The sequence below is a fragment of the Ochotona curzoniae genome, unplaced genomic scaffold, assembly GCF_017591425.1.
Source record: "Ochotona curzoniae isolate NIBS_2020 unplaced genomic scaffold, NIBS_Ocur_1.0 contig_2699, whole genome shotgun sequence".
Lineage (NCBI taxonomy): Eukaryota > Metazoa > Chordata > Mammalia > Lagomorpha > Ochotonidae > Ochotona > Ochotona curzoniae.
In genome coordinates this window covers 3,074,658-3,093,261 of record NW_024465561.1, presented here as the reverse complement: position 1 = coordinate 3,093,261, position 18,604 = coordinate 3,074,658, and the positions used below count along the sequence as shown (strand labels likewise).

The 18,604-nt window shown below is 60.2% G+C and overlaps 2 protein-coding genes across 5 annotated transcripts; both read right to left on the bottom strand.

The window, feature by feature from the left end:
* Positions 1-1,080: 1,080 nt before the first annotated feature.
* On the bottom strand, positions 1,081-8,656 carry DYRK1B (dual specificity tyrosine phosphorylation regulated kinase 1B). Of its 4 annotated transcripts, XM_040976321.1 has the most exons (12): positions 8,531-8,656; positions 6,473-6,636; positions 5,230-5,349; positions 4,943-5,131; positions 4,489-4,636; positions 3,727-4,013; positions 3,245-3,391; positions 2,982-3,122; positions 2,672-2,707; positions 2,392-2,587; positions 1,931-2,037; positions 1,081-1,836 (listed from the first exon to the last, which is right to left on the bottom strand). In XM_040976321.1, exons 2-12 carry the CDS (start codon positions 6,533-6,535, stop codon positions 1,444-1,446), a joined length of 1,827 nt encoding a protein of 608 aa, XP_040832255.1. In that variant the 5' UTR covers positions 6,536-6,636; positions 8,531-8,656; the 3' UTR covers positions 1,081-1,443. The 4 variants fall into 4 exon arrangements, with proteins under 4 accessions (XP_040832255.1, XP_040832254.1, XP_040832256.1 ...); XM_040976320.1 differs by having other exon boundaries at positions 2,392-2,707; XM_040976322.1 differs by lacking the exon at positions 2,672-2,707.
* Positions 8,657-8,965: 309 nt separating this feature from the next.
* Positions 8,966-16,852, bottom strand: FBL (fibrillarin). The gene is made up of 9 exons (XM_040976318.1): positions 16,763-16,852; positions 13,001-13,180; positions 12,803-12,904; positions 12,620-12,714; positions 11,872-12,042; positions 10,706-10,838; positions 9,792-9,904; positions 9,160-9,305; positions 8,966-9,045 (listed from the first exon to the last, which is right to left on the bottom strand). The coding sequence occupies exons 1-9, from the start codon at positions 16,770-16,772 to the stop codon at positions 9,021-9,023; spliced, it is 975 nt and encodes a 324-aa protein (XP_040832252.1). The 5' UTR covers positions 16,773-16,852; the 3' UTR covers positions 8,966-9,020.
* Positions 16,853-18,604: the final 1,752 nt, after the last annotated feature.

Here is an 18,604-nt window from a genome sequence, read left to right as displayed (position 1 = left end):
CCCCACAGCGCACATCCACACCACAGGATGCTTCCCACGACCGCCTCCGCCGACACCTGCCTACTTCCCGGTCTCCGGAATCCTCCTCGGCACGCCCCACACCGCTCCCCTGCACCAGCGAGCACACCTGCCTCTCCCACCGCCTGGGCTTCAAGCGAGCCGGTCAGTGACGACCGAGGGAAGGGTCGCTTCAGACCTCACCACACCACCCGCTGGAGCTCAGCGAGACCCTAACCTGCCAAGTCCTGGCGACCCGCCCAGGTGGGGGACCCTGCTTCCGCACGCCTCGGCCAACACCTGAACAAGCCACGACCCGAAGCACCCAATCACTGACTTTCCTCCCTCTACGGACTGCCTCCAACATCCGGGGCTTGGCTGCCTCTGCGCGCCTATTGGCCGCCTGAGCACTCGCTCCCGAACGAACGGAGAATTCCGGCCTTTGTAGTTCTCCAAGCCGAGGGCGGGACAAAAGGTGACGACCAGGAGGAACTCCATTTCCCGTGAAGCGCTGCGGCTCCGTCTGGGAGAAGGCACCCTTGGGGGCAGGCATTCCTGGACTGGCCTCACGGGGGACCCGCAGCTTCCAAATTGTCCTGGAAACGGCATCACTTACCTGAAACCCAGGGAATTTCTTTATGCCTGAGAATTTCAAAGCGCTTGGCTGCGTAATTTCAAAAGGTGGGTCCAGCTGGGGTGGGGTGGGGGTGTCAGGTCTGCGTATAGCCCACCTGCTCCCCACGGCGCTGTGGGAGCTTGCTAAGTGCACTGGGCGCCCACGGGTCGGGCAAGAAGCCACGCCTGTGCACACTGTCCAGGGCCTGGCGTCCTCGGCCACTACCTGGTGTCTCCTGCACCCAGGTGAGAGTTGGGCCTCCCCCCCTTGCTGGGTCTGGGTTTCAGCCAGGGAAGGGGCAGTGTGAGCCGGGATACTATTCAGATCTCTGTCTAGACCTCCGTGGCACCACCTTCCCTGCAGTCACACCAGGGCCTTCTGGCACTCCCTCCCCACAGAGCCTTCCCCATGGCGCCCAGGAGGGCCCGGTTGGGGGAGCCCAGGCCCTGCACACTCTCAGGCAGGCGTGTGAGAAAGCTCTTTACTGGGGAGTACAGCGAGGAGCAAGGCCATCTCCCCCCTACCTGCCCCCACCCCCTCCTAGGGCCCTGGGGTGAGGGAAGTCTCCCCTCCGCCGGCCCACCACTGTCTTTGGTACAATAAATAGAAAACGAGGGAGGAGAAGGAGACGAGGGTCCAGTCCTTAGTGGGGGGGGGGGGTCTGCCCAAACCCCTCTCCTTGATCCCCTGCCCCAGGCCCCGATCAGTGCAGGCCTCACCCACCCCAGCTGGGTAGCAGCAATTCCAGTCAAGGAGATGAGGGTGGGAGCCCAGGGCCCCCAGATGGGGGAGGGTATGGCTTCAGGAGGGGCCCCAGGGAGGGGGCAGGGTCATGAGCTGGCTGCTGTGGTGCTCTGGGGCACACCCCGGAGGCCCAGGCGAGGCCCCAGGGCCCCAGCGGTGGTGGCAGGATCATCCGGGGCCTGGGGTGGGAGAGGTGGACGCCCTCCCGTCATCCGAGTCCGGAGGGCTGAAGCGGCTGGATGCTGAGGGGTGGGTGCCGGGTGAGGCGGGGAGCAGTCCAGAGGGCCACTGGCCAGGCTCACATCCATCAGCTCCGGGGGTGGCGGTGAGGTTGGCGATGGGGGTCGACCAAGGCATCGGGGCTGGGGGGGTAACTGGGCCCCGGGCCCCGGCAGTGACGAGGCAGAGGTGAGGGCTTGATGAGTCTTGTGGGGCACATCACCCCCTGCCCAAGGGCGCAGAGGCTGGGAGGGTGGTACCTGAAGGAGAGCATTGGGGCACTGGGTGATGGAGCCCCAAGTCCCGCAGGCCCAGGCACCCTGCCCTCCCCGGGACGTGGCCAGACTCCAGTACCTGGGGGCTATTCATCTCACAGTCTGTGATGGGCGGTCCCGGGCCCCCACAGTAGCGGTTGCTGTAACGATAGGCCCGGTTGTCACTGGAGGAGCCGCTGGAGCCACCTGCAAGCCACAGGAGAGGCCATGGTTGAGGAAGACCATAGTCGGGCTTGGGGGCAGCTGCCTCAGTGTGCCCGCTGGCCCTGGGGCCTAGGCTGGGGGCCTGTCTGCAGGAGCTGGCCCGATTTTTGAGATCTGGGGTCAGGGTTCAGCACTAGCTTTAAAGCCAGAGTCAGCCTTCAGCCCCGACCATACACCCAGCTTCGGGAATTCTGTCAGGGTTGGCTGCAACTCTTCCCTCCTCCCCCACACTCCCTATTTTCCAGTGTGATATTAGGAGTTGCTTCAGAGTGACTGTGTTAAGGCCCAGGCCCCATGTGGGCCAGGCAGCAGCCACTCTGGGCACTGGGCACCCACCCGAGCTGGAGATGGAGCTGGTGGTGCTGGAGGAGGGGCAGGTGTCAAGGGCTGCGGGTGAGCTGGAGGCACTGCTGCCTGCCGGGCCCGTGTTGGTGGCCTCGTCGGCCGTGCGCCGGAAGAAGCCGTGCTGCAGGGCGCCCAGAGGGCTGATGCGGGCGGCGGGCTCATACTCCAGCATGCGCAGCACCAGGTCCTGGAAGCGGAGGTAGTCGGCGGGGCTGTGGCCCGGCTCCCCCGCCCGCCGGCCCCCGGGCCCGCCCGTCTGCACGCCCAGCACCTCCTGCAGCCGCCGTGTCCCGGGGCCCTGGTAATCCTGGCAGGGAGGGGGTGGGAGGGGGGGCAAGAGAGTGGCCGTCAGTGGGCAGGAGGGGCAGGGAGTCACACACGGGGAAACAGAGAGAAGGTGGAGAAAGAGAGGCTGAGAGAAGCTGGGGGGTAGGGTGGGCAGGGAAGGGGAGCAGACAGACAAGGGGAAGAGGAAGGAGGGGAGAGACATCAGGGCGGGGAGGCAGGAAGAGAGAGCCCCAAGTGTGAGAGAGTGAGGGGCCGTCCAGGGCAGGAGGAGTGGCATGGAGCAGGGACCGCACCTTCCTGAGTTCCTTTGTTCTTCGTAGGGTCCAGCCACCCCCAGGCAGGCGCTCAAAGTACTTGCGAGCCTTGGGGGCCTGGTCCAGCATGGGGGCTGGAGGGATGCCCAGCACCTCCACAATGCGGTTCATCTGGTCCACCTGTGAGCGGCCAGGGGTTAGGGTCAGCATCATGGGGCTAGCCAGGCTGCCCCTTCCTCCAGCCCCCTCCAGCACAGGACTTCCTGGGGCCAGCTGGGCTCCCCCTCCTTCCTGGGGCGCACCTCATTGGAGCCGCTGAAGAGGGGCTCTCCAGTGTGCATCTCCACCAGGATGCAGCCCAGGGACCACATGTCAATGGCCAGGTCGTAGGGCGTGCCCAGGAGCACCTCAGGCGAGCGGTAGAAGCGGCTCTGGATGTACTGGTAGATCTGTGGGGAGGGCTTGGTGGTCAGGGCTTATGGTCTCCCAAAAGCCACTGCCACCACCTCACTCAGCAATGCCCCGGTCACTGCGGGCCTCGTCCATCCGCATCTCCACTCTAGGTCCTGGCCTTCAGACCCTCTTGGTCACCACTGAGAAGTTGGCAGCCAGTGAGTGCCTCTCATACGCAGCTGCAACACCCAAGAAGCCCCTCCACCTCTATCCCCAGCTGGTCCCACCTCTGCTGCTGCCACACCCCAGTGGCCCCACCCACAGTGACCCCGCCCCAGCTGCTGCCCCACCCACACGGGCCCCACCAATGTTGATGCTTGGGGGGGCTCACCCGCTGGCCTAGCTGGCAGGAGCTGCCAAAGTCCACGATCTTGATGGCACTGCGCTTGGGGTTGCAGAGCAGGATGTTCTCGGGCTTGAGGTCGCAGTGGATGATGCTGAGCTCGGGCGTGGCCAGGAAGAGCAGCGCTGTGCAGAGCTGCTGTGCCAGCTTCCGCGTCAGGTTCAGCGAGACGCCACGGAAGTGCGTGTTGCGCAGGAGGTCATACAGGTTGTAGGACAGCAGCTCGAACACCAGGCACAGGTGGTTCCGGAACATGAAGTGGCGCTTTAGGTGCACTGCGGGGGAGGAGAGACCTGGGCTCAGAGGGGGCGCAGGGAGCAACGCCTCTGCCTCAGAGCCAGCTGCTCATTGTGGTATTTTTATAACTGGATTCACACCGGAAGTTCAATCTCTTCTCCTGTCAAACCTTCCCGGGAAACCACAGAGAAAGTTTCCTTAGCTACAGGCAGTCTTCAAGGCATTCCAGACTGCCTCCCTAACTCTGTAACACAGTTTCCAGCTCACTGTGTTGGGGCCAAAGATTGGTACATTTTCCTTTCAAAATGCAGAAAGTTTTACAACTCTGCTTTCAGTAAGGGGAATGAGAACAGACATGGGCAGATACTGAGAGGCTCTGCAGGCACCTCCAGGCTGTGTCACCAGGTGCCCCCTTCCCTCCCAGTCTGCGTGGACTGCTAGCAGCCGGCTGGCCCCTGATGGGTGCTCAGCAGGCGCTCATGGCCGCGCAGCCTGGACCCATGCCTCCCTCACCTATGTAGTACTTCATCTCCGTGTCATGCTGGTTCATGAGCTCCAGCAGCCGCAGCTCTATCTGCGCCTGGTTCAGGAAGGCCTTCTTGTTCTTGATGATCTTAATGGCCACCAGCTCCTGGGTCTGGTGGTCGTAGGCTTTCACCACCTGTTGGAGCAGGGCGGTCAGCACATGGGGCAGGTGGGCACTGGGCAGAGCGGGACAGGGTTTCTGTGTCTGCGGCCAGCAGGCCCTATCACTACGTGGCCAAGCTGAGTGTTCATCACCAAGCATGCACAGGTGTGGAAGGGGCATAAGACAACCCAGCCACCCTAGGTGCAAAGTCCCATTATTTGCAGTATTTCGCACAAGAAACTAGAGCACGAGGAAAGTGACGGGGTAGGGAGCGCGCCCTGCATGGAGTAGCCCTGAGAACCAAGGTCCCCAAGTGTGGCCCTGGCTTGTTGTCCACACCTGGCCAAAGGAGCCTTTGCCGATGAGCGAGTCGATCTCATAGCGCTCCAGCCAGCGCTCGCCACTGCGCACGATATAGTCATGGTTGTCGTCGTCATAGCCGTGGTTCAGGACCTTCTTCTCCTTCTTGGTGCTCGGGTCCTGGGGTGGTGCCTGCTGGGCCCGCCGCTTCTTCTTGGCATAGTACACCTTCCCAGTCGGCCAAGAGACAAGCAAGTGCAGTGAGTGACCAGTGGTGGCAGCCAGCTGGGGGGGTCCCTTCTACCCTACCCAGCCCCAATGTCTACCTCGTTGATGTGCTTGTAGGTCTTGATGAGGTCCACAGAGAGCTTGCGCAGGGGGGCTGAGGTGGCATCCCGGAAGGCCAGGGGTGGCCTTCGAGGCAGCAGCCGCACATCAGGCAACACCTGCAGGGCAGGATGGGTGGTGGACACTGAGCTGTGTCTTCAGCTCACACACACACACACACACACACACAGCTACTTGCCTGGCTCCCCTACTAGAACAGAAATCCCCCAAGGGTGGGGCACCCCCTTGTCTACCCTGCCCCTCCAGTGCCTAGAGCAGGGCCTGGCACACAACCATGTTATTTGAGGGCTAACGAATGTGTGTGTGCAGCTTATAAGGGACCTTCAAAAAGGTCTTGGAAAAAATGCGATGAAGGTTAGTTTATTTTGGTGGTATTAATTATTTTTTAAATCTGTGTACCTTTTTCCTATTCCTAATGGAAATTTTTCCCTAACAGCTTTCTGAAGGGCTCTTTACTGTGTGGACTTCTAACATTTTTGGTAGCCAAACTTATTATTTTTTGTTTTCATATTCCTTGGGCTCCTCACTTTGCCTCATCCCCGACTTGCGACCCAGCACCCTGGTCAGCTTCCTGACACCACCCCCTCCTCTCCCAGCTGCAGCAGAGTGGGTATGTGGGGTCATCGATTGTCAGGGAGAACCGGACTGCCCCACAGAGCCCACCAGCCTGAGGCCCGTCCTGGCGGCTGGTACCCCATCTTGTTGAGAGACGTCCCATCTCAATTCCTTGTCATCCCTGAGGTGGTACCTACCCTCACCCTCCCAGCCAGAGCAACCCTGCCCAGTTCTTTCATGCCAGGGCTCCTAGGTCTGGCAGTGGCACCTCACGCCCCCCTTCACCTTGTGTCAAATTCTGCATTTCAGAGCTATCTTCAGAGGGCTTCACCCTCTCCACCCTCTGCCCCAAGGTCCTTAGGCTCAACTCTGCTCTTGTTCAACTCCCTGCAACCCCCCAACCCTGGACTCCTTTTTCTCACATTAACTGGGCACTGACCACATGCCAGGTACCATTCTCAGCACTTACACGCGTGGGATTACCTTGTTTAGTCTTCACAACCCTGGGAAGCAGGCAGTAACTGGCTCCATTTTACAGACTAGAAAACTGACACCAGGCTGTGAAGCCAGGCTCTCCCACTCCTCACTGCCCAGAATGTGGGCACATTGCCATTCCCTTGGGACCCGTCACACCCAAGAGGAGTGAGGAACCAGGTGAACACATACCTGCGTGTGCTCCTGGGGCCCTGGGAAGCCAGAGAAGGGACCATGGCCTGGTGGGACGGCCATGGTGGGCTCAGAGGGCCGCAGGGGTGCGAGGCCTGGAGCGGGAGCCCGGCCGGGGGGCGCCTTCTCGCATCCTGCACCTCGGCTGCCACCGCCGCTGAGACCTGGGAATAGATGGGAAGCAAGCAAACAGCATGGAACCAAGCGACATGTACAGCAGTGCCAGGCAGGGCAGGGAAGGGTGGTGGTGGGGGAAACAACAAAGCAGCAGGCAGCAACAAAGGGGGGGCGGCAGAGAGAAGTGGCAGGCAAGTGGAACAGACCCCCTCAATCGATAAACAGATGACCCCACATACAGAGCCCCAGAACAGAGAGCAGGCAGAGGGTGGGGGTGCAGGCCAGGACAAGGACAGAAGGACACCAATAAACAGAGAAGGAAAAGAAGAAATGAGAGAAAGCGCACACCAGGCGGGCAGTGCAGGTTCGTCCCCCCCCCCACTCCTACTCAGGGCTCCCTCAGGCCCTCCTGCAAGCTCCCACCCCTCTGCAGTCTGAACAGCACGAGCCCCGCTTGTCCCACAGCCAAGTTTCTGTTTCAACAACCCCTTCCCGATGGACCCCCATGCCACACACACTCCTCCTCCTCCCCTTTCATCAAGAGCTGAGCCGCTGCAGGCCTTGGAAACTACATCGGGGTCCTTCAGGGATTCCCAACCACACCAGGGGGCCCCCCCGAGAACCCGGACAACAGACACCTACCCCCGTGCTCCCATGAAGACACACCTTTCCAGGATGGGGGTCTCTAAGCAGTCATGCCAAGCCTCTTTCCCACATCAGGCCATCCCCCCGCCCCAGACCTCAGTCCACTTTGCTGCTGTCACTCCAAGACGCCCTCCTGATCAAGGCGCACCCTTCCTGATGGACGTGGAGGAGGCAGGGAGCCATCTGCTTTTCTCCCCTACAGTGGATCCTTGCCCTCCCCCACCCCACCCTACCCAATATTCCGACCAGGGCCCCTTCTCCAGTTACCCCGCTCTAGGATCAATCCACTGCTGTGTCCGTTCCTAGAAGGCCCCAATAGACAAATCCCCAAATATCACATAGGGCTTTCCACTCTCAGTGCATGGACCACAACAAAATTCTTTCCTCATGGGTTCCCCCTCCCCTCCAGCGTCAGACCTTTTTCCTTGCCACGCCTGCCACTTCAGGACCACTACACTCTGCAAACTCTCCCCTCCCAATTTTTCGCCCAGGCCCTCCAGTCTCTCCCAGCCTCCACCCCTACCAGGGTCAGGGCTGGCCCGGGACCCACGGGGGGCTGGGGAGCGGTGGGGCCCCCAGTGGGGCGGGGGAGCGGCCAGCATGGCGGTGACGGCGGCAGCAGCGGTGCTAAGGCGGCCGCCTGTCCCTGGACTGGCCAGGCCCGGCAAGCCCCGCGGCGGGGAGGGCAAGCAGGACAGGCGGCCCGGTGGGTGACAACAGCAGCCTCCGCCGCTGCTGCCGGGGGCGGGGAGAGCAGGGAACCAGGGTCATCCCAGGCCATGCGGGGGAAGGGGAGAGCAGGTGGACGGACGGGGGATGGGCAGGTCAGCCCTCACCCCACCCGGCCCGCCCCGAGCGGCCACCGCCCCCAGGGACCCCGGCGGCCCGCCCCGGCAGGCGGGGTCTGCCCGAGCTTGGCAATCTGCACCTGCCATGGCAACAACCGCGCCATTGGCCACTGCCGCCGAGAGCTTAGCCAATCGCAGCCTAGGGCAGCTGTTGCTAGGCAACGGCGATGCGGCCGGCGGATCCGAGCCCAAACAAAGGGCGGGAGTGGGGCCCCCGATACCCCCCTCCCGAGCTGCCTTCCCGGTTCCACCTCTCTCAGGAATGAAGTCAATGAGGACTGAGAACAGCCAAGCACAGCCCCGCACCTGCCAGAAGCTCGCTCCCCTCTCCTCCCTCGGCCTCCCTCGTGCTAAGGCTCGCAGTAGCTGCGAGCGGGCAGGGCGGATCCCATTCAGCCTCACTCCCCGCCTGCCGATGCCGCCCCGCCTCTCGCCGCCACGTAGTTACCTGAGGGCGCAGGCAAGGGGACGCAAACCGCTCGGACAGCCCGAGCTCACAGGTGCCCGCTCTCTGAGGGTCTCCTGCAGACGCGGCCAGCCAGGGCCCCGATTACCCAGTAATGCAACCAGCAAAATGGCGACCACAACAAACCGCCCCCCCTCCCCGCCCCGAGCTCCTCCCACACTCCCGTCCGCGCCTCTCACGTGACTCCGGGTAACTGCCGGCGCTTGCGCACAAAGTGCGCCATGCCACGGCAAGCATGCGCAGTGAGCCACCGGCCCCGCCCCAGCGGCGAAATCCGGGTCAGGGCTGCGCTGGCCGCGGGCGTGATGCGGAGCATGCGCAGTGTGCCCGGCGGGGGCCCTGCCCTTCCCCAGCCGTTCCTGCCCAGGGTGCCGACCGCGGGCCAGGGAGTAGTCAGCAGCAGACGGGGGGCCACAGTTCAGTTCAGTCATTTTAATAGAAAAAAACAACACACAGTCGGACACATCCAGCTTCAGTTCTTCACCTTGGGGGGCGGCCTGCAGCAGAGGAGACGGGGTGGGTTAGGCCGGTCCCAGTGCGGGCTCCCCGGTGCAGCCGGCTGTCCTGGGCTCACCTGTCCACTCCCACCACCACGGCGTGATCTCCCTCACCTGTACACTCCCACCACCACGGCGTGGTCTCTCTCGTAGGGCTCAAGGGTCAGCTGTTCCTGGGGCTTCATGTTTTCTTGCTGCATCTTCTTCACCTCTGACGCGAACACGGCCTCGGCCGAGGCGGTGGAATCGATACAGTTGGCCTGCGGGGGGAGAAGGCCCTGTTTACCCCGAGCCTAGTGGGGCTTCGTGAGGGGAGTTACGAATGACAGGAGACCCTGACAGAAGCCTGCTCATCTAAACGTGCAGGTTTGAGCATAGACCCAAGGCCTGTCTGCGTGAGTGAGGGCTGTCATTTCAAAATAAACCTTTAGAAAAAATTGCCCCAAGCATGTATGCAAAAATCCTTCCCTTCCCTTGTATTGATCAACCCATCCTCACATCAGCCTGGAGAGAGGGAGGAGCTACGGTGGATATTTCACTGGGGCTGCCCCAGGACCTGGCCCAGGCCTTGCACGTGGGGTCCAGGCTCCCAACCATATGCACCATCAGAGCTCTGACCCTGGGCCTCTGCAATACAGTGTACGGCGAACATCTGACCACTAAGCTAGATCCACCCCAGGCTCCTTGTTTCCACTGGCTGCCTCGCAGGGAAAATGCTCCCACCTTCAACTCCCCAAGCCCCTTACCTTAATGGAAATCACAAAGTGGCCTCCGTTCCGCAGGAAGGTGTGGGCATTCAGAGCCACAATGCGTGTTTGGTCTGGTTGGGCCACGTCGGCAAAGATGACATCCACCATTGCTACAGGGGAAAGGGTGACACTGGAGAGTTAGACCCACCCTGGATCCTCCCATGGGGTCTGGGCTCTGTCAGCAGGTTCCTGGGAAGGTCTCCCTGCCTCTGGTCTCACTGCTCCCTCACCCCAACTCATTCCCTCCCTGTACAGCAACCCTGAAAATCCACATTCGGGTATCACTCACTTCCTCCTATAAATCATGGTTGCCACCTCCAATGTGGCCAGCCCTGGGCTGGGCATGGGGGACACAGAGACAAGTCAGACCAGGACCCTGCCTTCTAGACGCCCCTGGGTTGGGGAGGGGCAGTGACATGTCATCACAGATGAGAAAAAGCAACAGCGGTCCGCAGGACTGCCAAATGCAAACACTAGGCGGGACGAGGGTATGGGGATAACATGATGTCAGGACAACTGAATTCTGAAACTGGAAAAAGCAGATGGCCCCTCATTCTATGCAGTCCCTTCTGGTGGGCTTTAGGGTGCTTCCCCTGGCTACTCTGCATGCTATTAACTGTTTACAGATTCTGGAGTGGTCTCTACAGGCCACACTCGCCTGTGCTCCCTGAGCTAGGACCTCCCCAGAGGCTGGTAAGCACCCCTAGAGGGGGCTTTTCTACCATTAGCAAGGAGCAGCAAGTCAGTGGGGGGAGCGCCACGTTCCAGGGCTCTCAGGAGAGGCAGGGAGACCAGCAGGGAGAAGGGCCATCCTGCAGCAAGGACACAGCCTCCACACCTCTCCCAGGCTCTGCCTGTCCTCCCACCAGGAAACCTGGTAGGACCTGTCCTCCCCGCACTGGGACCCTCACCAATGAGCATGCGGTATTTGTGCGGGTGCCGGGCGTCCTCAATCACAGGAATAATGTTGGTCCTCTTCTTGGCCAAGTTGATGAGGTCACGGCCGGAGCGGTGGGAAAACTCAACTGCGTAGACCAGACCATCCTGAAAGACAGCCGCTGCTCAGACAAAGGGACACCAAGCTCTCCTGTGCGCAAGGCCTGCTGCGGGCCCTCACGGTGCATGCGGCAGCTCCTCTCTACTGCTAGGGCCGGCGCTAGGACATAACGGGTAAGCTACCGTCTCATATGGGTACCTGTTATAGGAGCCGGCTGGTCCACTTCTGACCTAGCTCCCTGCTCAGGGCCTGGAAAGAGCAGGGGGAGGGCCCCTGTCCAAAATCCACGTGGGAGACCCTGAAGAAGCTCTGGCTTTGGGTCTAGCTCAGCCCTGACTGCTGTTGCCCTTGCAGAGTGAAATAATCCCTGATTGGAAGAGCTCTCCGTGTTAAGTCTCCCAGCCAATGGCTCCTCGGCAGGTACCCTGGCTCCCTAACCTGACTTGCCAGAGCTCGAAGATGAGGCTCCTAAGAGGAGCAGAGAACCAGCCAAGCAAGGAATGAGACCCCAGAGTACGGGCACGGGGCCAGGTGCCATCGGGGCTTCTGGCTTCACAGCCACCTCGCTTTCCAGCAGGGCAAGATAAGGAGAGGTCAGGTGACCTGCTGCCAAGCCATGTGCCCTCTCTCAGCAGTGTCGGGACAGGGGAGGCTGGCACTACATTACATGGAAAGGACAGGGGCCACAAAGCAAGAGGAAATGTGTGTCAGGCACCCCATACCTGGGAAAGTTGCACAGCATGCAGAAACCTGAGCTCAGAAACTGTGAGAGCCCCTCGTTCCTTCACAAGTGATGGGAGCGGGACAGAGGGGACAGCTTGAGCTTTGTAAAGAGAGCAAGCAAAACCAAGTGGTCCACGTGCATGCCCAGTGTGGAGGCCTGCTCACAGGGGTCACTCCATGCCAGGCCCCCAAGAGCTCCCGCAGCCTCTACTTCAAGGAGCTGCTTCATTCATGGCCTCGAGCCCCCAGCAGAGGGAAGCAGCCAAGCCCTGGGATTCCAGGTAGGAACAGGGTAGATAGTGGTGGTGGGGGTAATGGCCTTTCCCTCCCACCAGCCTGTCCTCTGGAGCCACTCACCGGGCCAACGATGTCAGAGACGTGGGAGACGGTGGTGCCCGAGGCGGCCCCGAGGTACAGCACCTTGGCCCCCGGTTTGATGTGGATCTGATCCACGCCACCCAGGATGGCTGCCGCCAGCTTGGAGCGGAAAGGGTTCCAGGCCCGGTACTCAATCTTGTCATCCCCCTCCTGGGCAGGGAGAAATGGGGATATGGGAAGTCAGGCCTGAGCTTGACCCCCAACAGTAGTCACCGGCCCAGGAGAAGGCGCAGCCACAGGCAGCAAACCCCAAGAACCAGCAACAGTGAGACATGGCTCCCATCCATTCAGCATCTCTGCATTAGCCCCACTCCAGGTACTGGGGAGACCCTCAGAGACCCCTGAGGGCACCCTGTACCAACTACCTCAGCCTGGCAATGCGAGGCAGTGGCACATGCTAAATGAAGAGGACAGGTGTGGAGTGTGGCAGCAGGTAAAATAAGGAAGGGCAGCCCAGGGAGAGCTGAGGATGAGAGAGCATCCCAGGGAGGAGGAAGGCCAGCAGTGAAACCCCAAGGCGTGGAGCTGGCCACGAAGACCAGGAGACCAGGAGACAGCTGACCAAGATGCAACCTGGCAGAGCTGGCAGGGAGAGTGGGGATCAAGGAGGATGCCAGGGCAACTAGTGGCACTCCATGGAGATGGGGCTGGGGGAGTGGACAACTGGTTCAAGGATGCTGACTTGGGCATCAGGAGATCATAGCCCTGCCCGGGGCCCGGGACTCACCGCAATGGAGACTCTCTTCTCTCCGTACACGGATTCCCCAGGGACCAGATTCTTGGTGACCAGGGCATCTTCCTTTCCTCGACAGATGAAGACACCTGCAGCAGGCGAGCCGGAAAGCAGGGGTGAGGACCAGGGGCCACAACCCGTCCCAAGCCCCAGCACCCCCTTGCCGCCCTCACTCACCCTCGTGTCGATGGGGTTCCACCATCACATTCTTCCCCGACTGGTTTCCTTTCTTGCCTCCCCGGCCCCGGCCCCGGTTGCCCCCAGAGTGGAAGCCGCCACCTACGGAGGGGAGATGCAGGTTGAAAAGCAGGCCTTCAAACCTCTCCCCTTCCTTCCCCCCAGGAAGGCCCTTCCACACCACTCAAACTCACTCACCTCTGCCTCCTCCACCGCCGCCACCTCCTCTGCCACCTCCTCCTCCTCCTCGGCCCCGGAAGCCCCCTCCTCGCCCTCGGCCCCCGCCAAAGCCCCCTCGGCCTCCACCGCGGCCGCCGCGACCACCACGGTCACCAAAGCCTCCTCGGCCACCGAAGCCACCGCCACGAGGACTGAAACCTGTGGGGGAAACAAAGAATAGCAATTAGGGCACTGCAACTTAAAAACCCTGAAAGACCTGGTACCTCACAATTCCTGCTAAACCAAAGAGCCAGAAGCCAGTGCCTGTGTGGAGGGACGCAGACACCACAACCAGGACCCACCCCAGCGGGGGAATACACAGCATCAACAGTGAAATGTCCTTGGGTTAACTTAGACTTGAGGTGTGACAGTGACGAGGCACAGAAACCACAACAATGCGACAATTCGATATCTGGCCTGTCAAATTCAGCCTCTGGCTAAATGGAATGCGCTGATATGAAGGAGTCAGAGGGGCACATCTGGCATGTGTGTCCACCCTGTGGTCACTGGCTTCCCCAGGCCCCCGACCTGGCCCTTGCTCCTGCAACAAGAGCAGCGACGCCAGCGTAGGGGGAACTTCACCAAGCCATATCTTCCTGCTAACTCGTCGTCCTGCTGCCAGCTCAGGGGAAGAAACCCAAACTATCCGTTAGGGACGAGTAATAGTTTAAAGACAGTTTAGGGGCTGGTCAATATGACCAATGAAAACAAAAATTTAAAGATTTCTTTCTTTGAATGGAGGAGTCAGACAGAGGCAGAAACCCTCTACCAAGGCTGGGCCAGGCTAAAAGCAGGAGCCTCAACTCATCTCCCACATGGGTGCTGGGCCCTAAGGAGCACTTAAGACATCTTCCAACTGCTTTCCCAGGAGCATCAAGAGGGAGCTGGACGGGAAGTAGAGCAGCTAGGACTCGAACTGCTGCCTCTATGGGCTGCTGATGTTGCAGACAGTGGCTTAACCAGCTATGCCACAGCTCAGGCCCCAAAAGCCTAGACCTTAATCTAGATCTTCCACGTGCGTGGCAGGGCCCAAGCACCTGAACCACCCTCTGCTGTCTCGCCTGGTGGGAGTGAGCAGGAAGCCGGATCATAAACACAGCAGCCAGGCCTCTAATCTGGCACTGCTTTGGGACGTAGGTGTGTTAACTGCTGCACCAGGACCTACCCAGAAGTTGCACTTGCAAAGATGCTAATGTGGGGGTCCAAACTGGGAACCCCCATGTGAAAATCTAGCCTCTACTGACCTCTCCAACCCCTTTCTGTGTTCCCACCAAAGAGTACCCACAGTTCAGGCTCCACGTCTTTGGCACTGTGGTCCCCACTGCCCCGCTCAACCCCTCCTCCAAGGCCCTGGGGTGGGAGATGTCTGGTAAAGCTGACATCCTTGGAGGAGCCTGCCCTGGCCACCACCCCACCCAGCTCCACACCCATCACAGCACCTCATTGCTACCCGCCTGCCCCCACCAGAATCCAACTCCAGACAGACACAGATCTCTTAGGCTATGGGGCCCCAGAATGTCCCCAGTCCTGAGGAAGTGATATAGTGGTAGTCAGACAGCGCAGGGGTCTCTCCTCAGGCAGCCTGTGCATGGGACCCGGGAGAAAGGCCACACCGCAGCCATGGCCCACTGAGAGAACTGGGAAGTCTTGTAGGAATCTTAAAAAAACCCCATCTGCAACATGAGGCTATGGGGTTCACACAGGGCCCCCCTTGGGAGTGGTACAGTTGACATTAGTTCGGACACATGGCTTGATTATTCAAGCTGAGGGGGCCGAGTCCCCCTCCCTTCGACTTAGAGGGAAAGCCACTGGCTGCGCCTATGGGATGCTCTATGGAGGCCAACCAGGACAGAGAGCCAGGAAACGTGGGCATGTGCAGGCGGCACAGTTGCACCCCTGCCCAAACACTCAAATCACCTCAACCTACTGCAGGCCCAGGGGCACTTAGAAACATGCACTAAAAGCCCCCCAAAATACCCACATTCACACACTTGTAGGTGGAAGGTCTACAAGACTCCCTGGCTTCCAACCTGCCTGCCTCCTGGTCTTCCTACACCTTCAAGGAGCAGTTCCATCCAGCCTGCCCATCCCTTTCCAGCTGAAGCCTCATGCCCACATACAGCCTGTCGGGTGCCATCTTCCCGAATCTACTCCCTGGTGGCGAGACTTCATCAGCCCACCTTCTGCCACCACCGTCGCCACCAGGGCCCAAGCCACAGCAGCCAGGTTCCAGGGACAGGACAGAGCCGGCTGTGGCCACTGCGCACCCCCAAGAGTCAGGAGGACCCCTTAACATAGCATCAGTCACATGACACGCTCAGCATCTTCCAGTATGAGCTGACCTCTGACCACTGCTGCAGCCCCGCACGCCGGAGGAGGAGAGCTGGGAGACAGAGGATCTTCCTCCATCCCTGGGGGATTCCAGAGAGCAGCAGGTACCTGGCCGAGGAGCCCACACCCCACTTCACCAGGAGACACCCCTCAAGCACTCATGCACAAGGCTCCCTCCTTCAGCACCCCGCTTTCCCATCTGTGGAAAACCCAAACTCGGTAGCCCAAGTTCTCACACAGGATGACTGGGGGGGTGAGAGGAGGACCCTTCATTCCCCTTTCCCATGTACTCTCAAGGATGAACTGTATAATGGAGTCTAGCGTATCGGGAAGTGAGACAGACCACATCTCTACTCCTGGAAAAAAGGAATCCAGTGAAACAGTTCCATATACCTTGACAATGGGATGCTCCACTTTCTACCACTGCCTATACCTTCAATGCCATCCCGCACTCAAATAGCAAAACGTCACACTGGTAGAGGTTCCTAAGGAGCACTAACTCTGTCATATTACGGAAGGAAATGGTGGCAGGAAAGGGGGGAGGTAATCTTTGCATTATGGAAAATAATAAAAGAGAATGTCACACAAGTCAACATTATCCCATGCCAGATAGCGGGCTATTTACACAGATCGAATGTTCCCTTCATCGCAACCATTTGATTGATGATATGATGTGTTCAAAGTCTCACACACACGGTGGGCTCAGCAGGTAGGTCCCAACTGAAACACGGAGGCAAGATGGATCCCCATCCTCCCGCCATCAGGGGCTGGGGAGGGCTGCAGCGAGGGGTGCAGAATAAAGCCAAACGGGGCAGCCTGTGAGCAACCCCCCTGCTTCTTCCCGCTGAGCAGTTGGGAGTCCCTGGTCCCCAATACCCACAGCTTCTCAGGGGGCCTCCCCCCTACCCTCTCCCCAAAAACCTGTAGGGAGCTAGAAAATGGGGGTCCGCAGGGGAGGCCGGCAGACTGGAAGAATCTGGGTAACGGGGTGCTGAAGGCACACAGAGGGGTGGCTGCAGAAATCAGAGAGGTACTGGGGACTCCCCAGACCCAGCTGCCTGCCAGTCGCCAGAGCACGGATCTCCGACCCTAACTAAAACCCGCGGGACCCAAGACCTCGGAAGCCTCCGGGTCAGGATCCCACGAGGGCTGCTGCCCCAACCACGACCCCAACCAAAGGGCGTCCTCAGGATCGAGCACGCTCGCCTCCCGACCCCACGACCGTGACCCCCGAGCTCGCCCCGCATGCCCGGTTCTAGATCCCACCCCAGGGGGATCGCGCCCGGCCCTCTCCCCCGGCTCCCTGCCTCGGGGCCCAGCTCCCGGCCCTCTCCCCCGGCTCCCTGCCTCGGGGCCCAGCGCTCGGCCCCCGAGTGCCGCCTAAGACTCGAACCCGCAGCCCGGCCGCACCTGGCTTCATGCTGCCCGCTCAGCCGCGCGGTTCCGGGAGTCGGCGGGGTCCCTACACGCACGAGTCTGGAACTGTCGCACGTGGAAAGCGGCGCAGGCGCGCGGCGTCGCAAAGCGAGTGACGCGAGCACGTAGTCCCGCCCCCGAGCTGCCTTGCCCGGCTTTGCCCGGAGCTGAGCGCTCGCGCGTGCGCAGTGGGCGGAAACGCCGCGCTCGGCTCTTCTGTGCGTCCCGCGCTTTTTGCGCTGCTACGTTCAAGTTTCCTCTTCTCTGGTGCCAGGATCCCCGTCACCAGGACTTATAGCCAGGCCCTCTGTCACTCGTCTGTTTTTCCCCACCAAATCTTTCAGGTCCTCCTCTAAGACCCCAAAGAACCTTTTCCTTCCCAGCTGTATTCCGGTTTTCCAATCGAAAAGCATTTTAAGATATATCTTGTCTATAACAGGCACTGTTCCGGGTGTTGGCAATGCAACAATGAGCAAAACGTTAAAAAAAAAAAAAAATCGCCACCTTCTTGGGAAAGCAATGTTTGCGGATAGGAATGTTAGGGGGGATGGGAATGGTTAAGGCATGCAAGGTGTGAGTGATTCCCAAGGAAAGAATTCTGACCTGCAAGGTGTGAGCATTCCGGGGCCTGAGGGCTGCAGAGAGGAGATCCCTGAACGAGAATGCTTGAAAGGAGGGGAGGAGAGGCGAGCAGGGAGCTTCCACGTTCCCACGAGCTTCCAGAGGACCCTGAGTGACACAGAGAAAGGGGGCTTGCTCGATCTGCCAGCCGAGAAAAGACTGGGGAGGGATTGGGAAGGAAGGGAAGAGCAGAGGACCAAGGCAGGGCCCAGTGGGAGCGCGGCCAGGCCAGATCAGCGTGTGGGACCCTGCCTGAAGGGCTGACAGGGTTTGTGTGCTTTGCGGTTTTCTAACGCAGCCAAGCAGCTTTGCTGTGCCAGGTTCCTGGAAGTGGCCACGAGGAACCTGGTCGGCAGCCAGACGCAGCGCCTGCTTCTTAGGAATTTGCACGTTCGGGGACGGCGTCTACATGAAATGCTTTTTTCCCTAGGGGCACAGCGCTGAGTTAGGGCTGCCAGCCCCGTTCCCAGGGCTCTAGCGCCACCTGCTGGCTGAGAGGTGCCTCTCCTGCCCACCTGCTCTGCCAAGTGGGACTGAACATTGGATAATCACTCTCGGATGCTGCTTGTCGCTCTTGTACCATAGTACGGGGTGACACAGCCCCAGCGCAATGAGGGACACAGACCCGCCTCTACACGGTGTTTAGGCCTAGTGTCTGTTGGGGCTGCAGTGGGGGAGGCCCAGGCTTCACAGGCCAGGTCCAGGCTGGGAGAGGAACTGGAGGGCTTCTCCTGACTGCCTCCAGCTGCCCCAGAATCTTCCTATCCACTCCTTGCCCTGACCCCGACCTAGCTGTCTCCTTAGAGATGCAGCATTCCCAGTGGGGCTGACTCCCTCCGTGGGCCTGCAGGAAGTACAAGAACCCTTGGCTCCTCTCAGTCGCTTCCGAAGCCCTTCCTCTGCCACCCCTTCCCCCGTCTGGTATTGAAGCTCTCCCAGTCATGCCACAGCACCTGCCCCCACGGGCAACCCCTGGCACTGTCATTCCCTGTTATTCCAGTTCTTGTTGCGGCTTCTTGTGTCAACTTCAGTGATTCCCAAGTTCAAGATCAGGATTCTTGGCCCATTCTGGCCTCTGGACATCTCCTGCCTCAACCTTGTACTCTTCCCACCCCTCCGTTCGAGTGCTCGCCGCATCTGATGTTGCAGACACAATGGCGACCATGATAGCCACAGAGGTCACAGTCTGGCGGAAGGAGAAAGACCCATCCCATA